The sequence below is a fragment of the Colias croceus genome, chromosome 25, assembly GCF_905220415.1.
Source record: "Colias croceus chromosome 25, ilColCroc2.1".
Lineage (NCBI taxonomy): Eukaryota > Metazoa > Arthropoda > Insecta > Lepidoptera > Pieridae > Colias > Colias croceus.
Window position 1 is genome coordinate 7834822 of NC_059561.1, and position 12751 is coordinate 7847572.

General features: G+C 33.2%; 1 protein-coding gene across 1 annotated transcript; it reads right to left on the reverse strand.

Annotated features, from left to right (window-relative positions):
* Positions 1-5688: 5688 nt before the first annotated feature.
* Positions 5689-11220, reverse strand: LOC123703298. Its single transcript, XM_045651251.1, has 4 exons — positions 11134-11220; positions 7024-7117; positions 6402-6610; positions 5689-5869 (listed from the first exon to the last, which is right to left on the reverse strand). The coding sequence occupies exons 1-4, from the start codon at positions 11195-11197 to the stop codon at positions 5703-5705; spliced, it is 534 nt and encodes a 177-aa protein (XP_045507207.1). The 5' UTR covers positions 11198-11220; the 3' UTR covers positions 5689-5702.
* Positions 11221-12751: the final 1531 nt, after the last annotated feature.

Sequence of the window (12751 nt, forward strand, 5' to 3'; positions counted from 1 at the left end):
ATTTTTTCATACTGTTTACTGTACACAAATGTGTACTGACACATTAATAAATATCGTAATTTCATCTTATTATCAATTAAATGCTTCTAACAGTTAGCGAATGTTAAATCTAACGTTGTTAAAACATAAAACAGTTGCGCCGCAACCCGTTGAGATCAAAATAAACCATTTGTTGCTATAGGCTTTGAATTACAACTAATTTGTAGAGCAATCGTATGTAGGAAGTGTACTGTGTACATTTTATATAATAAGTACGAAGTTTCAAACAACATTCAGGTCGATTCTTGCGAATTTACAACTTTTTTTTGTGTTTACTTTTCTTGGAAATGTTGATGGATATTCAAATAAACATAAATCAAAATCACCTATTGGCAAGGGAAACGAATTATTATTCACATACACTCGACGTCCCGCGTTCTGATAATATGTAAGCCACTTTTATTAATATCATGTTAAGTTTCGTTATCATTACGTAAAGAATTTATTGTTTTGCATGTAGGTACCTATCCGATAAGCATAAAGTCATCCAGATTATAATGCAACTCTACATCAATTTCCATCGAAATCCTTACAACCTCTTTTGCCAACTTTGCTACTACTCAATTTATTCACATTTTGTTGTTTACATGTATAAGATAGGCAGACGTTTGATCACAGTCCCACCTGATGGACAGCAGTCGCCCGGTCTATGATAGTAAATCACGTCTACCTAGATACTTTTATTAACTACTAGTGGTTCGCCCCGGCTTCGCCCGTGGTACCTACATGTTTACGTTTTTTTTTCATAAAAACTATCCTATCTCTCAAGTTGGATCGAACTGCACATAGTGTGCGAATTTTATTATAATCGGTTAAGTGGTTTAGGAGTCCATTGAGGACAAACATTGTGACACGAGATTTATATATATTAAGATTTACTAATCTGTAGTACTAGTTAAGTATTTATTAGGCAATGGTTGTACCATGCAGATTCCAAATTCCATCTGAAATACTTAGGTACGAGAGATGATATTAGAAAAATCGTGAATTAGGAGTTTGTGTAGACTTTGATGGTCTCTTAACTCTATTACCAGTCTTGGCAAAATAGATAAGAAGTCAATCTCTGTATTCCTCGCAAAATAAAATGTATATAATAAAATTTAATGCAAAAAAAAATCTAGTTCAAAAGGCCGATGTATCACATGCTCCATGTAAGCTGTAAAGTGTCGAAACTTAGATGAAAATTATTAAATTGAACATTCAATTGATTTTACGCATATAACGCATATAATATTTATAGACTAGCTACAGTTTGGTATCTATATAATATAGTATAATAGTACACAACTACACATTTTGTGCAGTCAATGTGATTCAGTGATAATAGAAAATTATTTGTTATTCTTGTGTTTTTTTATTATTATGAGTAGTCCATTTTGTAAATCTAAGATGTAAATGGAGCGCTGATAAACATGCATGATTTAGTTTTTCATATTATTTCAATTTCTTATGTCAGTACTAGAAACTATTAACAACTACTGCATGTAAATATGCCTGACTGACTGACTAATATTACCTATTTATTGGTATTTAACACAAGATGATATATATAATATATTTACCGTTCAACAAATAAACATTTAACATACCTATTATCATTCTATAAACTGTACTCATTTCTTTATACCTAGGTACCTAACAATATGGTTTTATAATGGTTAAATTTACTCGCAAATTGTAAAAAGGCCATTGAGCGAACAATACAAAAAGTCAGCGGGCGACAATCTACATTTGCTCCAAATACTTGCGCTTTGTGTTTCGGCAATAAATGCGGTTTCTGGGTTAAACGCTTTTCTATCCGAATCACTTACAGGTAATAATAGTTACTTTGCCTCTTTACCCACTGTGCTAACCGATATCGACAACGTTAAAATAAATATGCAGCATAGCGTTATAATAAAACAAAAGCTCTACTCCATTATTAGCAACGATAGTTAATGAGCTGGACTATAGTACTTATATTAGCATTGACCGCACGTTTTATGTGATGAAATGAAATAAGTACTAGGTATTTGCTGAAAATTTACTTTGATTAATGTTTAGAAAACAATTACGGAGTTTTTTGTGCACGATTTAAATTCGTTCCGATTATTTATTAAAGTGAAACTTTTATTACATCGTTTCAAACTTTTTGGTCTGTGTAGCGCATGTCGCGTGACGCACGATACGTACGATAATTATCGTACAAATATGATAATTTTTAGTTAAATGTCTATATAGTGTGAAAAAAAGTTTCACTTTTACCGTGGTTTCATAAAACCACACAACATTTTTTCATATACAAAGCACAGTATTTTTCAAATTACAGTGTTAATAAAAAAATATTTAATGGCTTGGTGATTCTTCCGTTTAGAATTTCAGAAACGCGATAACTCCATCGCATAGTGAGTATGGCTGGAAACTGTTGAAGCGTGCAGTAAAGCATCAATGGATCGCGTCTTTGTGACAAATGTCTTATTTTGTGCTTTTCACGTCTGCATGTATCACATTGCCATTGTACTCGATATTAAATGGCGTATTAATTGTAGTTTTTATATTGCGGATTTCAAATGCTCGCCACAAATACTTAGGTAGGTTCTTTTGGTGCTGCATATTATTATGTGAACGTACCATTGATCGACAATCAATAAAGTTGATGTTCGATCTAATTAAATAAATAATTAACTATAAAAGAAAGGCCATTTGTAAAAAATATTGTCTCTAATACGCTGAATTCATCATGGTGTTTTCTTTTCCGGATTGCAACAGTGGATAATAATTGTAATTCATATTAGAGTTCTTTTGAAAATATTATTTTTCAAATTTCCTTATCTCCTAAAACACGAAAAGCTTTACACTTTAATAAATTTTAAAAAATATTGCGTAGAGCGTGGGTAGAGCCATAAAAAATAAGTAAAAGAAGCAAATTATTGACCGCAAAAAGTGTTGCAGCTTAACAACGGATTTATAGTTAAATATGCAATGCTGTTATTTTAGTGAAACAATTTGTTCCAATCTTACAAAAATTACTGAGAATATATTTTGTACAAATCGTGTACATACTTTTAATTGCACCTCTGCCCCATTTAAACTGTGTCAAACCGATAGCTGTTAATAATACAAAACCTACGCTACAACCCACGAACGATCACAATATTAGCAACTCCACTATGTTATTATAACTTTTTAATGATTGCACTCTATCGCACCCTTTCGCAACATAAGGTAACAAATACAATAAAAAGTATCGCAAAGCAGTAGCTAATCCCTTCTCACACAATAGGCCATATTTATATTTATTTTTATTTAATATCTGTGGTTGTGGTAGAGGCGCGCCGCGGGCGGTCGCTTGCCATTAAGATTAGCCTTGTGGTTATATTCCATGCTATAATATACCTAAGCTATAAGTAGTGGAAAAAAATGTTTTAAGATGTATGTAATGTTATGGAAAGTCTTGCATAATATTAGATTTTACCAAAAAAATAATGAAGCATTCTTAAGTTGTACTTTTCAAGTAGGTAGGTAACTACAATGATTTTTAAATATTCTATCTTCTAAGAGATAAAGTAATGCTTTTAATGAATATTAAATACTATACTTTATATATGTTTACAGAAATATAATATATTAGCATTTAGTCGTATGCAGAAACAATCGTACAGAAATCAGAATCAAAGCACAACGCTTATCTGAAGGTGGCGTGCAAGCCTTATCTTAAGGCTCATACGACACTCGGAAACCGTCACTTGTATTCATTTGTATTTCATTGTAAAGCTCAAACACACCGCACGTACTTCCGGCCAATCGACACACTAACCTAACACCTTATGAGAATACTCCCACCAAATATCAACCTTATCTCCTATCGATAAAACTTAGTTTTAATTAAAGCTCATTATTGCGAATTTCTTTGTAATTGATACGTTTCGTAGGATTGTGTTCTCGCACAATGAGGACAATTTGTCGCTCTTTCTAAAGAGTATATTATTAGGAGATCAATTTCAAATGGCATTATTAACTTGGTCGATTCGCCGCCATGACCTTATTTTCCTTTTTACCTGGAACCACATTATTATTAATAGCTTTATGTTTTCTTATTTTACTTTATGAAAATATATTTTTTCAAGAGACAGGATGTTTCTGCTCTAACGAATCATTGATATTTTTATAACACAGCAATCAAAAATATAATAAATAAAGAGACAGTTCCAAAATTTATAAATATTGTTAGTACCTATCTAAATCAGTGGTTGGTATAAAAAAATTAGTAATGGTAAAACTTTAAAGTGGCAAAAAGGACTCTCAAAAATATAAGGACAAAAAAACTGTCTTCACCTTCCGCCATACACTATCCATTTCAAAATATAATTTAAACATCACTTAGTTAAAATGTAATTTAAGGAATTACAACCACAATTGACAATACACCTGATAATCTTTTGCAAGTCCCTTGCCCACCCAGCTCGTCTTATTTTTATTTTAATCCTTATGCTTTTACAATAAGGGCTACAGGAATAGGATACACGCTCGAAGGACAAACCATAGTGTAAATATTTGTATCAATTAGTGAAGTTCAGTGGCAGAATGTTGCCATTCTCTACGTTATCTATTCTCTGTTCACGGAAATTTCGATCCTATTTCAAAATGTTTGAACTCATTTTCCTGTGAATCTTTATATCTATATTAGACAAGCCAGTTTATAATTAGATATTGTTTCAGAACTGAGTAAAACAGGTAAAATTCTCGGAAATTTCATTAATTTGAAATATAATAGAGCTTTTCAAATTACACGTATTTGTATAATTTCTCTTTCCACGTTTTTATGGGCAAATGGATTATGTACATATTTGTAACACATTCAAGAGCGTTAATGTTGTGTGCAATGTCTTTAAGTGGTAATTTACAATGCTTAAAAAAACTATGCACATTGTACAAATAAAATCTTCTTCTTTTTGTTATAATTCCAGAACACGCTCAATTATTATGAACGTCGTCAATAAATTAACTCGTACATTTAATTTCGTTTTTCTCTTCACCTGACCCATCCAAGTATATTTCACGTGTTTAATTTGTATTTCCTGTTCAGTCTACATGAGAGAGTTCTCTAATATTGTTGTTATTAACACTCCAGTGAACAACCCGGATGTGTTTACAAAACCTGTGAATTATTCCTTTGTGTGGCCTTCTAAAGAGTTAAAGTTAAGGTTTTTGAGACACAACTTTTAATACCACGAAAGTTTATTATTAAATTATTGTGTTTTGCATCGTGTGAAAATTAAATAAATAGGTGATGAGGCAAGCAAGGACCTTCTTTATTAGTATAATTATCCGGTTTATTTAAACGCTCTATATTGATTTAAAATTTGATAGAAATCTGCAGCTCTATCGTTAAAATCGCTTTGATCCTGATCTTAACCGAAACACAGGCAGTTAAATTAAAAAAAAAAAAAAATTCTAAATGTTCATGATTGTTTGTTTCACATCGCAATTAAGCGACGCTGACGACTATTTTTGTGCCTAGACATTTGCTGGACATAGGATAAGGATATTGGACAGTAACAGCCTATTTTTTATCACAGTAAAACATTTTAATTTCATTTAACTACACACAGCTGCTAGTAACAGCTAGTAGGATTAGCAAATAAAACGAGCATTATCACAATATCAGAAGATCTTTATTGACCTCAATAGAACTCGCCATCAGACAGCTTCATGGCGTACAGATGCAGCGCGCGCAGCTCGCAGAATTGGTCGGAGCACCAGCCGCCGTGCCCGTCTGTGCAGCGGCACGAGTCGCACTCGTCCATGTACTTCTCGCCAGGGATGCACTTGAAGAACGGGTTCTTTATCACTGCAACAGACAGATCATAGATCAATCACATAAACCGTCTCCTTGGTCATCTTTATCACGCCAAGTTAATCGGCGATTCCTTGGTTTGTGACTGAGATTTCGCAAGGCAACATACATGGTGAAGTGATGATTCTCTTGTAATAGGCTATCATATTTAGGTAGTCAAACCATTAGAAAGTATAAATGTTTGGTAAAGCTTCATTCTGTAATTATATTAACTATACAATATTATACATATTATACTATTAAATATTAAGAGTAACATTTTGGTGACAAACCATGTAGAAGAATTTCAAACTCACTTTTGTTTCCTTTGATACCCTGGCAATTTTATTACTTCTGCATCTTCATTCTACACTAATAGCAATAACTTGGAAATATTTTACTTTTTGGGTGTTTGTTATTACTGAATTCAAATACTTCAAATCAACCAACCTCTGAATTATTTTTATAGCCATATCACTTACTATTTTGTACGTAGTTATAGCCAGCAACTACTTTAATTAAACGGGCTATAACCTTCAAATCTTACCGGTACACCGCAAGCAAGGAGTGCTTCTCTCACACAGGGCCGTCACTGTCGGCTCGCAGTACACGCAGGAGGGCATGGCCCGGCACGCGCCGGAGTCCTGGCTCTCGCACAGCAGGCAGTTGCGGTTCTCAGGCACCAGCGACTGCGACGTCTCCTCCTCCCAGTACTGGTGGGGGGGCTTCGGCTTCACGAATTGGGAGACCACGTAGCTGTGGATCAGTACTTGTTAAGTTTTGAATAAATGCCAAGGAGTAGCATACAATATAATAAACACTATAGATAACATCGTAATCATCAAACCAATTGCTTGGTAGGTTAGTATAACTGCAATATCAGCATAGAAAAGTAAAGTTTTTAGATCGTAGGTCTTAACATTGTTACTTTAATGACAATTAGGTACCTAGAATAGTCGTATGATATTATGTAGAGTCGCCTTGCGGCGGTGAAGTTAAAAACTCCGACTGATATTTCTTTGGAACGTTTATTAGGTTCTATTTATTGTTATTCGTTACGTACGTTAAGTTTACTGTCATTATGGCATCAGGGTTTACTCTGTATAGATAATGGATATATAATGTGTAAATAAACAAAAATGATTAGCGTGTTTTATTCGCATACTCACGCCTGCGAGCCGGGTCGGTATATAGGCGGCGAGTGCTCCCCTCCCGCCCCCACCGAGCTCAGAGTGCCCGCCATGGGGGCCCCGTGACGAGGCTCTATGGAGACAAACATCTAAATGTTATAAGATCGCCGAGACGAACGTCAAAACGCCATTCTCGCTATCGATAGAAATTGACATAAGCGTACTATGATGTTTTGCCTAAGGATTCGGTCACCCTACCAACGACAACGACGACCACCAAGAAAATTTTCATCCAGTCGCAATTAAATAAAATTGTGCAAAACACAATTAAAAATGAAATTTTAGAATTTCCTGTCGTATTGGTGTTTGGAAAAAAAACTTTGAGATCAATGGATAAACAAACAGGTTTTTCATAAACTCAAACTCAAACTCAAACATTTATTTATTCAATTAGACTTCTTTTAGAAGCACTTTTGAAACGTCATTACATATTTTAACATTTACCACCGATTCGGAAAGCAGTATCTACGGAGAAGAATCGGCAAGAAACTCCATACTTAGTTGCTCTTTTTAATCATGTCAGTTTTACAATTTAATTTTACAAAATACATTATATGTGATAAATGTACATTATAATCATAATATGCCAAAGAACTGTCCTGTGGTTTTTACGCGACAACCCTCCATGGGTTTTTATCGTCCATATATTCCTTAATACTGTAATAGGCTCTCTGAATTAGTACATTTTTTATACAGGGTGGCCCGTTTACAGTGGTCCAAAAATTTTTTTCAGCTTGAGAGCATCATGAGTAATCATTTAAAACAAACTTTAGTTAAGCGAAAACTTATGGTTTAGAAATTATGAATTTTTTTTTAAATAATCCGAAGTTTCAATGTTTTTGACACAAAACTACTCTGTTATGAAAACTACTGGACCGAATTGAATGAAATTTGGTGTAGGTATAGCGCAATAACCTACCTATCGCGCTATAGGGTCATCTTGTGTAAATAATTACACTGAATTTTTTTAATTTAACTTTTTCTGTAGTTTTTTGAATTTCTCGGCAAAATGTCGATTTTTCGAAAAAATCCTGTGAAAAAAAAATGTACCACCAAGGTTTTGCTGGTACTGCTAAAAACTTCCTTAACATAAGGTTATTCTTTACACAAAAAATCATAGTTGTCCTTCGATTGTAACATCTTCAAAAACAATATCATGTGCATTCAACACATGAAAATCGAAAAATTACGAAATTTACCAAAATTCAATTTTAATCATTTGGAACGGCCAATTTTTGGTTAAAGAACCATTTATTGCCATAAAAGTCGTTACAAATCAGTATTCACATGGCTATAAAAGTTAAAATGAATGAAATAAATTTTTTACCTACTAGCCAAGATAACTTTACTTTATTCTAATGTCAATTTATAGAGTTTTTTTTTTGTTATTTAGTTATTAGGTTTAAATCTTAATAAAAGGTTTGGAGAATCAATAAAACAACATAAATATTAATTAACATATTGTTTATTTTTTACAAAAGGTTTTCGAAATGCCGTCCGCCTTTCGCTAAACATAATCTGCATCTGCGTAAGAAAATTTATTCGCAGCCTATTAAATGGCTGCCGGCTTTCTTTAATGGCTGTTATAGCCACTTGAATTTTCCTCCAATTCTTGCTCCGATGTGCTCTCCCGTGCGTACACAATCTCCTTAATGTATCCCCAAATGAAAAAATCAACGGGGTTCAAGTCGGGTGAACAGGCTGGCCAGTGGATGGTGCCACCGCGACCGATCCTCCTCTCCGGATAGGTATGAACCTATGGTATTAAATGGTATAATACCATAAACTAGTATACAAATGTACCTATGTATAATGAATTTATGGTTATTTATAGGCATAAATTCAAATGGCTATAACAGCCATTAAAGAAAGCCGGCAGCCATTTAATAGGCTGCGAAGAAATTTCTTACGCAGATGCAGATTATGTTTAGCGAAAGGCGGACGGCATTTCGAAAACCTTTTGTAAAAAATAAACAATATGTTAATTAATATTTATGTTGTTTTATTGATTCTCCAAACCTTTTATTAAGATTTAAACCTAAAAACTAAATAACAAAAAAAAAACTCTATAAATTGACATTAGAATAAAGTAAAGTTATCTTGGCTAGTAGGTAAAAAATTTATTTCATTCATTTTAACTTTTATAGCCATGTGAATACTGATGGCAATTACTTTTATGGCAATAAATGGCCAAAAATTGGCCGTTCCAAATGATTAAAATTGAATTATGGTAAATTTCGTAATTTTTCGATTTTCATGTGTTAATGCACATGATATTGTTTTTGAAGATGTTACAATCGAAGGACAACTATGATTTTTTGTGTAAAGAATAACCTTATGTTAAGGAAGTTTTTAGCAGTACCAGCAAAACCTTGGTGGTACATTTTTTTTTCACAGGATTTTTTCGAAAAATCGACATTTTGCCGAGAAATTCAAAAAACTACAGAAAAAGTTAAATTAAAATAATTCAGTGTAATTATTTACACAAGATGAGCCTATAGCGCGATAGGTAGGTTATTGCGCTATACCTATACCAAATTTCATTCAATTCGGTCCAGTAGTTTTCATAACAGAGTAGTTTTGTGTCAAAAACATTGAAACTTCGGATTATTTAAAAAAAAATCATAATTTCTAAACCATAAGTTTTCGCTTAACTAAAGTTTGTTTTAAATGATTACTCATGATGCTCTCAAGCTGAAAAAAATTTTTGGACCACTGAAAACGGGCCACCCTGTATAAGTTTTAAATTTAGAACTACTGAACTCTTTAATATTATGAGGAATTCTGTTGTAAAAGCGTATACCTTGACCCATAAATGAATTTTTAACTTTAGCTAGCCGGAAAAATGGAATTTCAATTTTATTTCTGTTTCTTGTGTCATAACAATGTCTATCTCCTATTTTTGTGTGTAAATAAGCGTTATTGTGTACATATAAAATATTATTAAATATATACTACGACGGTACAGTAAGGATACCAGTATTCTTAAAGAGATCTCTTAGTGAGTGTCGAGCACGCAAATTATATATAGAGCGTATGGCTCTTTTCTGTAGTATAAATATAGTTTCTATATCTGCACCCCTGCCCCATAGTAGAATTTCATAGGACATAATGCTATGAAAGTAGCTAAAGTAAACCAATCTAGCCGTCTCTTCATCGGTGAGATGCCTTATTCTTCTCACTGCATATGCAGCTGAGCTGAGCTTAGCAGCGGAGGTGGTAATGAAATATATAGATATATAATACATAGAAACGGTGGCTCCTGGAAAAAAATGTATTTAACCTTTTTTATAGATAATTAGATGATCTACAATTTTGGTTCAGGTGATTGTATGATAAACTTACCATCTCGGCGAAAATCGCAAAAAAACCCTATTTTTTTATTAATTGACCTCGAAATTTTTTATTTCCGAGTACTAGAATGACGGGAGATTTTAATATTGATTTTGAACAAATTTCGGCAAGATTGGAATTTTGGTCGTGGTCGTCGTCGTCTTTAGTAGTGTGACCGAACCATTACCAAAATGTCATGAGCTTATGTCAATAATTAGCGTTAGCAGTTTCTATTCCATGGCGTTACGTACGTTTGTCTAAAGGCCGTACTTAATCTACTTTAAATAATATGAGAAAACATCTAATATACAATGCCATGTTTTCCACTGACAATGATGACTTAATTGAGAAATAAAGTACTACATACTGCTCAATGTAAATGAAAATGAAGATGGAGACGGAGATGAAAATAGATACACATGATTAAGATATACGACGATGAAGAGATAAAGGGTTACCTACCAGTCGTCCAATTCCCTTAAAAGCGTATAGTTTAGATCGTTTCTGACATGCGTATATAACAACACACTTTCCGAAATGTATTTGTTTTCAACATTTCGAATTAAATTGTTTTCTTTAAAGAGTATGTAATTGATTTTTGGACCCTGAATATAAAAGAACTGATGGCGTGTAGCAGATGCTTCTTTCATTCCAGAATATTAGGTGCCACAGACAAAAAGCGATTAAACGACACACAAAAACCAAATGATCACAAAATTGGCATTGCAGTGGATAAGTTTGGGCATATTTACTCACCTGGGGCGTCATAGCCCGCGGCGGTTTGATACAAACAGAAAAGAGCAATTAGCGCTGGATACATGTTTGTGTCGACGCGAGGTTTGGTCGCTATCGATCTCGCTGACCAATTAAATTTGTATTGGCTTAACCTCTAACACTACAGGGTGAACATAAATCTGTGTTCAGGTAAATAATACGATAGATTTTGCATATGCTTGGAATTAGTGAAATTTTTACGGATTTCGGTTTCAGATACAAAATCTTACTCCAATCTTACCTACACTCATTGTACTTAAAGTTTACAAAAATCAAACAACCGAATCTATATGTTTTACAAGATAATATGTAACCATCTCTTACTACAATTAATCTTAATAAATAATAATAATAATAAATAATATTTTAATTACAGATATTTCATCCATATTTGTGTTAGTATACATTAATCTTAGAAACTATGTTAGTAATACGATTATAAAATTAAATTCCAAACAAATTAAATTCAAACACAGATTAAAACCATTAAATATTATTCAAATTATCCATTATCCAATTATACTTATTGCATACAATGTAAATTTGCCCACCGCTTAAGGAATGGTCCGTCTACTTTCTCAATTAATCTTAGCATACCTAATAAAGGCTCCTGTAAAACTTAAGTACACTTTTCAATTTAGAAAGACTTTCATATATAAATAAAGTTTATTTTTAATCGTAACACAAACGGCCTGTGGAAATCCTTTGGTAAAAAGAGCACCTGTATAATTGTCGACGATTGAGGCAATTAGCGCACTGTGAGCTCTTATTAGCGAGTGGGATTACGGGCCGATATCGGACCTACTTCCTATGCTCTCGACAACATACGCAACACTCCAATTGCATACAAAGAGGTTATTATTGGAAAATACCGTAAGCTGCTCTTTAGCTATAGTCCACATTGAAAAAATTCAATTGGGGAGATATCAATTTTCGTATGTACTTCTTTTCCAGGATATGTCACCTAAACGCTGATGGCCGATCATTTGATATGACTGATACTTCCAGATGAATAAATGACCTATCTGCTCTAGTCCTTATACCAATGAAAACACAATATTTTCCATTAATCGATTAGGTCTATGTATATAAAATCTCATTATATCAATTTGCGTCAGGTGCGAGTTCCTCCAGGCGTTATCAAAACAAGCATATCATTATGAGTTACCTACTACGAGCACTATTGCCACATTACTCGATAACGGCTAATCTCAACTTGATAAAACACATCAATTCCTAGAGGCGTCATCACAACTTCATTAAGGGATGGAATTATCAATTTGATTGCGGAAGTTTGGTATTTGGCTTTAATATCTTAATGTTCATTATTTACCGTTTACATAATATATTGCTCGTATTCGATCATATAATACAGAACTTTGGGTGGTAACTATTTATTAATGCGTGGCCTGCAGACTCTACATACATAATATAGTTGAAACTACTGAGGTTAAACTTCTTTCCAAGTTGCTAAATTCAATCCGGAATCTGGATTACATAACTTTAACATGAAGGCTTAAAACATTTACAGGTATTTCGATTAGAGAATCGAATGGAATAACGGAGAGCCGTTATTCCAGTCACTTTGTTATTTTAATTA

Bases quoted from the DNA above. Each gene is read 5' to 3' on its own strand.
- LOC123703298 (XM_045651251.1), bottom strand. From the start codon at position 11,197: ATGTATCCAGCGCTAATTGCTCTTTTCTGTTTGTATCAAACCGCCGCG. The intron at 7,118-11,133 runs GTGAGTAAATAT...TTGTCTCCATAG, and splicing joins CGCGGGCTATGACGCCCCAG to AGCCTCGTCACGGGGCCCCC. The intron at 6,611-7,023 runs GTGAGTATGCGA...ACTGATCCACAG, and splicing joins TACCGACCCGGCTCGCAGGC to CTACGTGGTCTCCCAATTCG.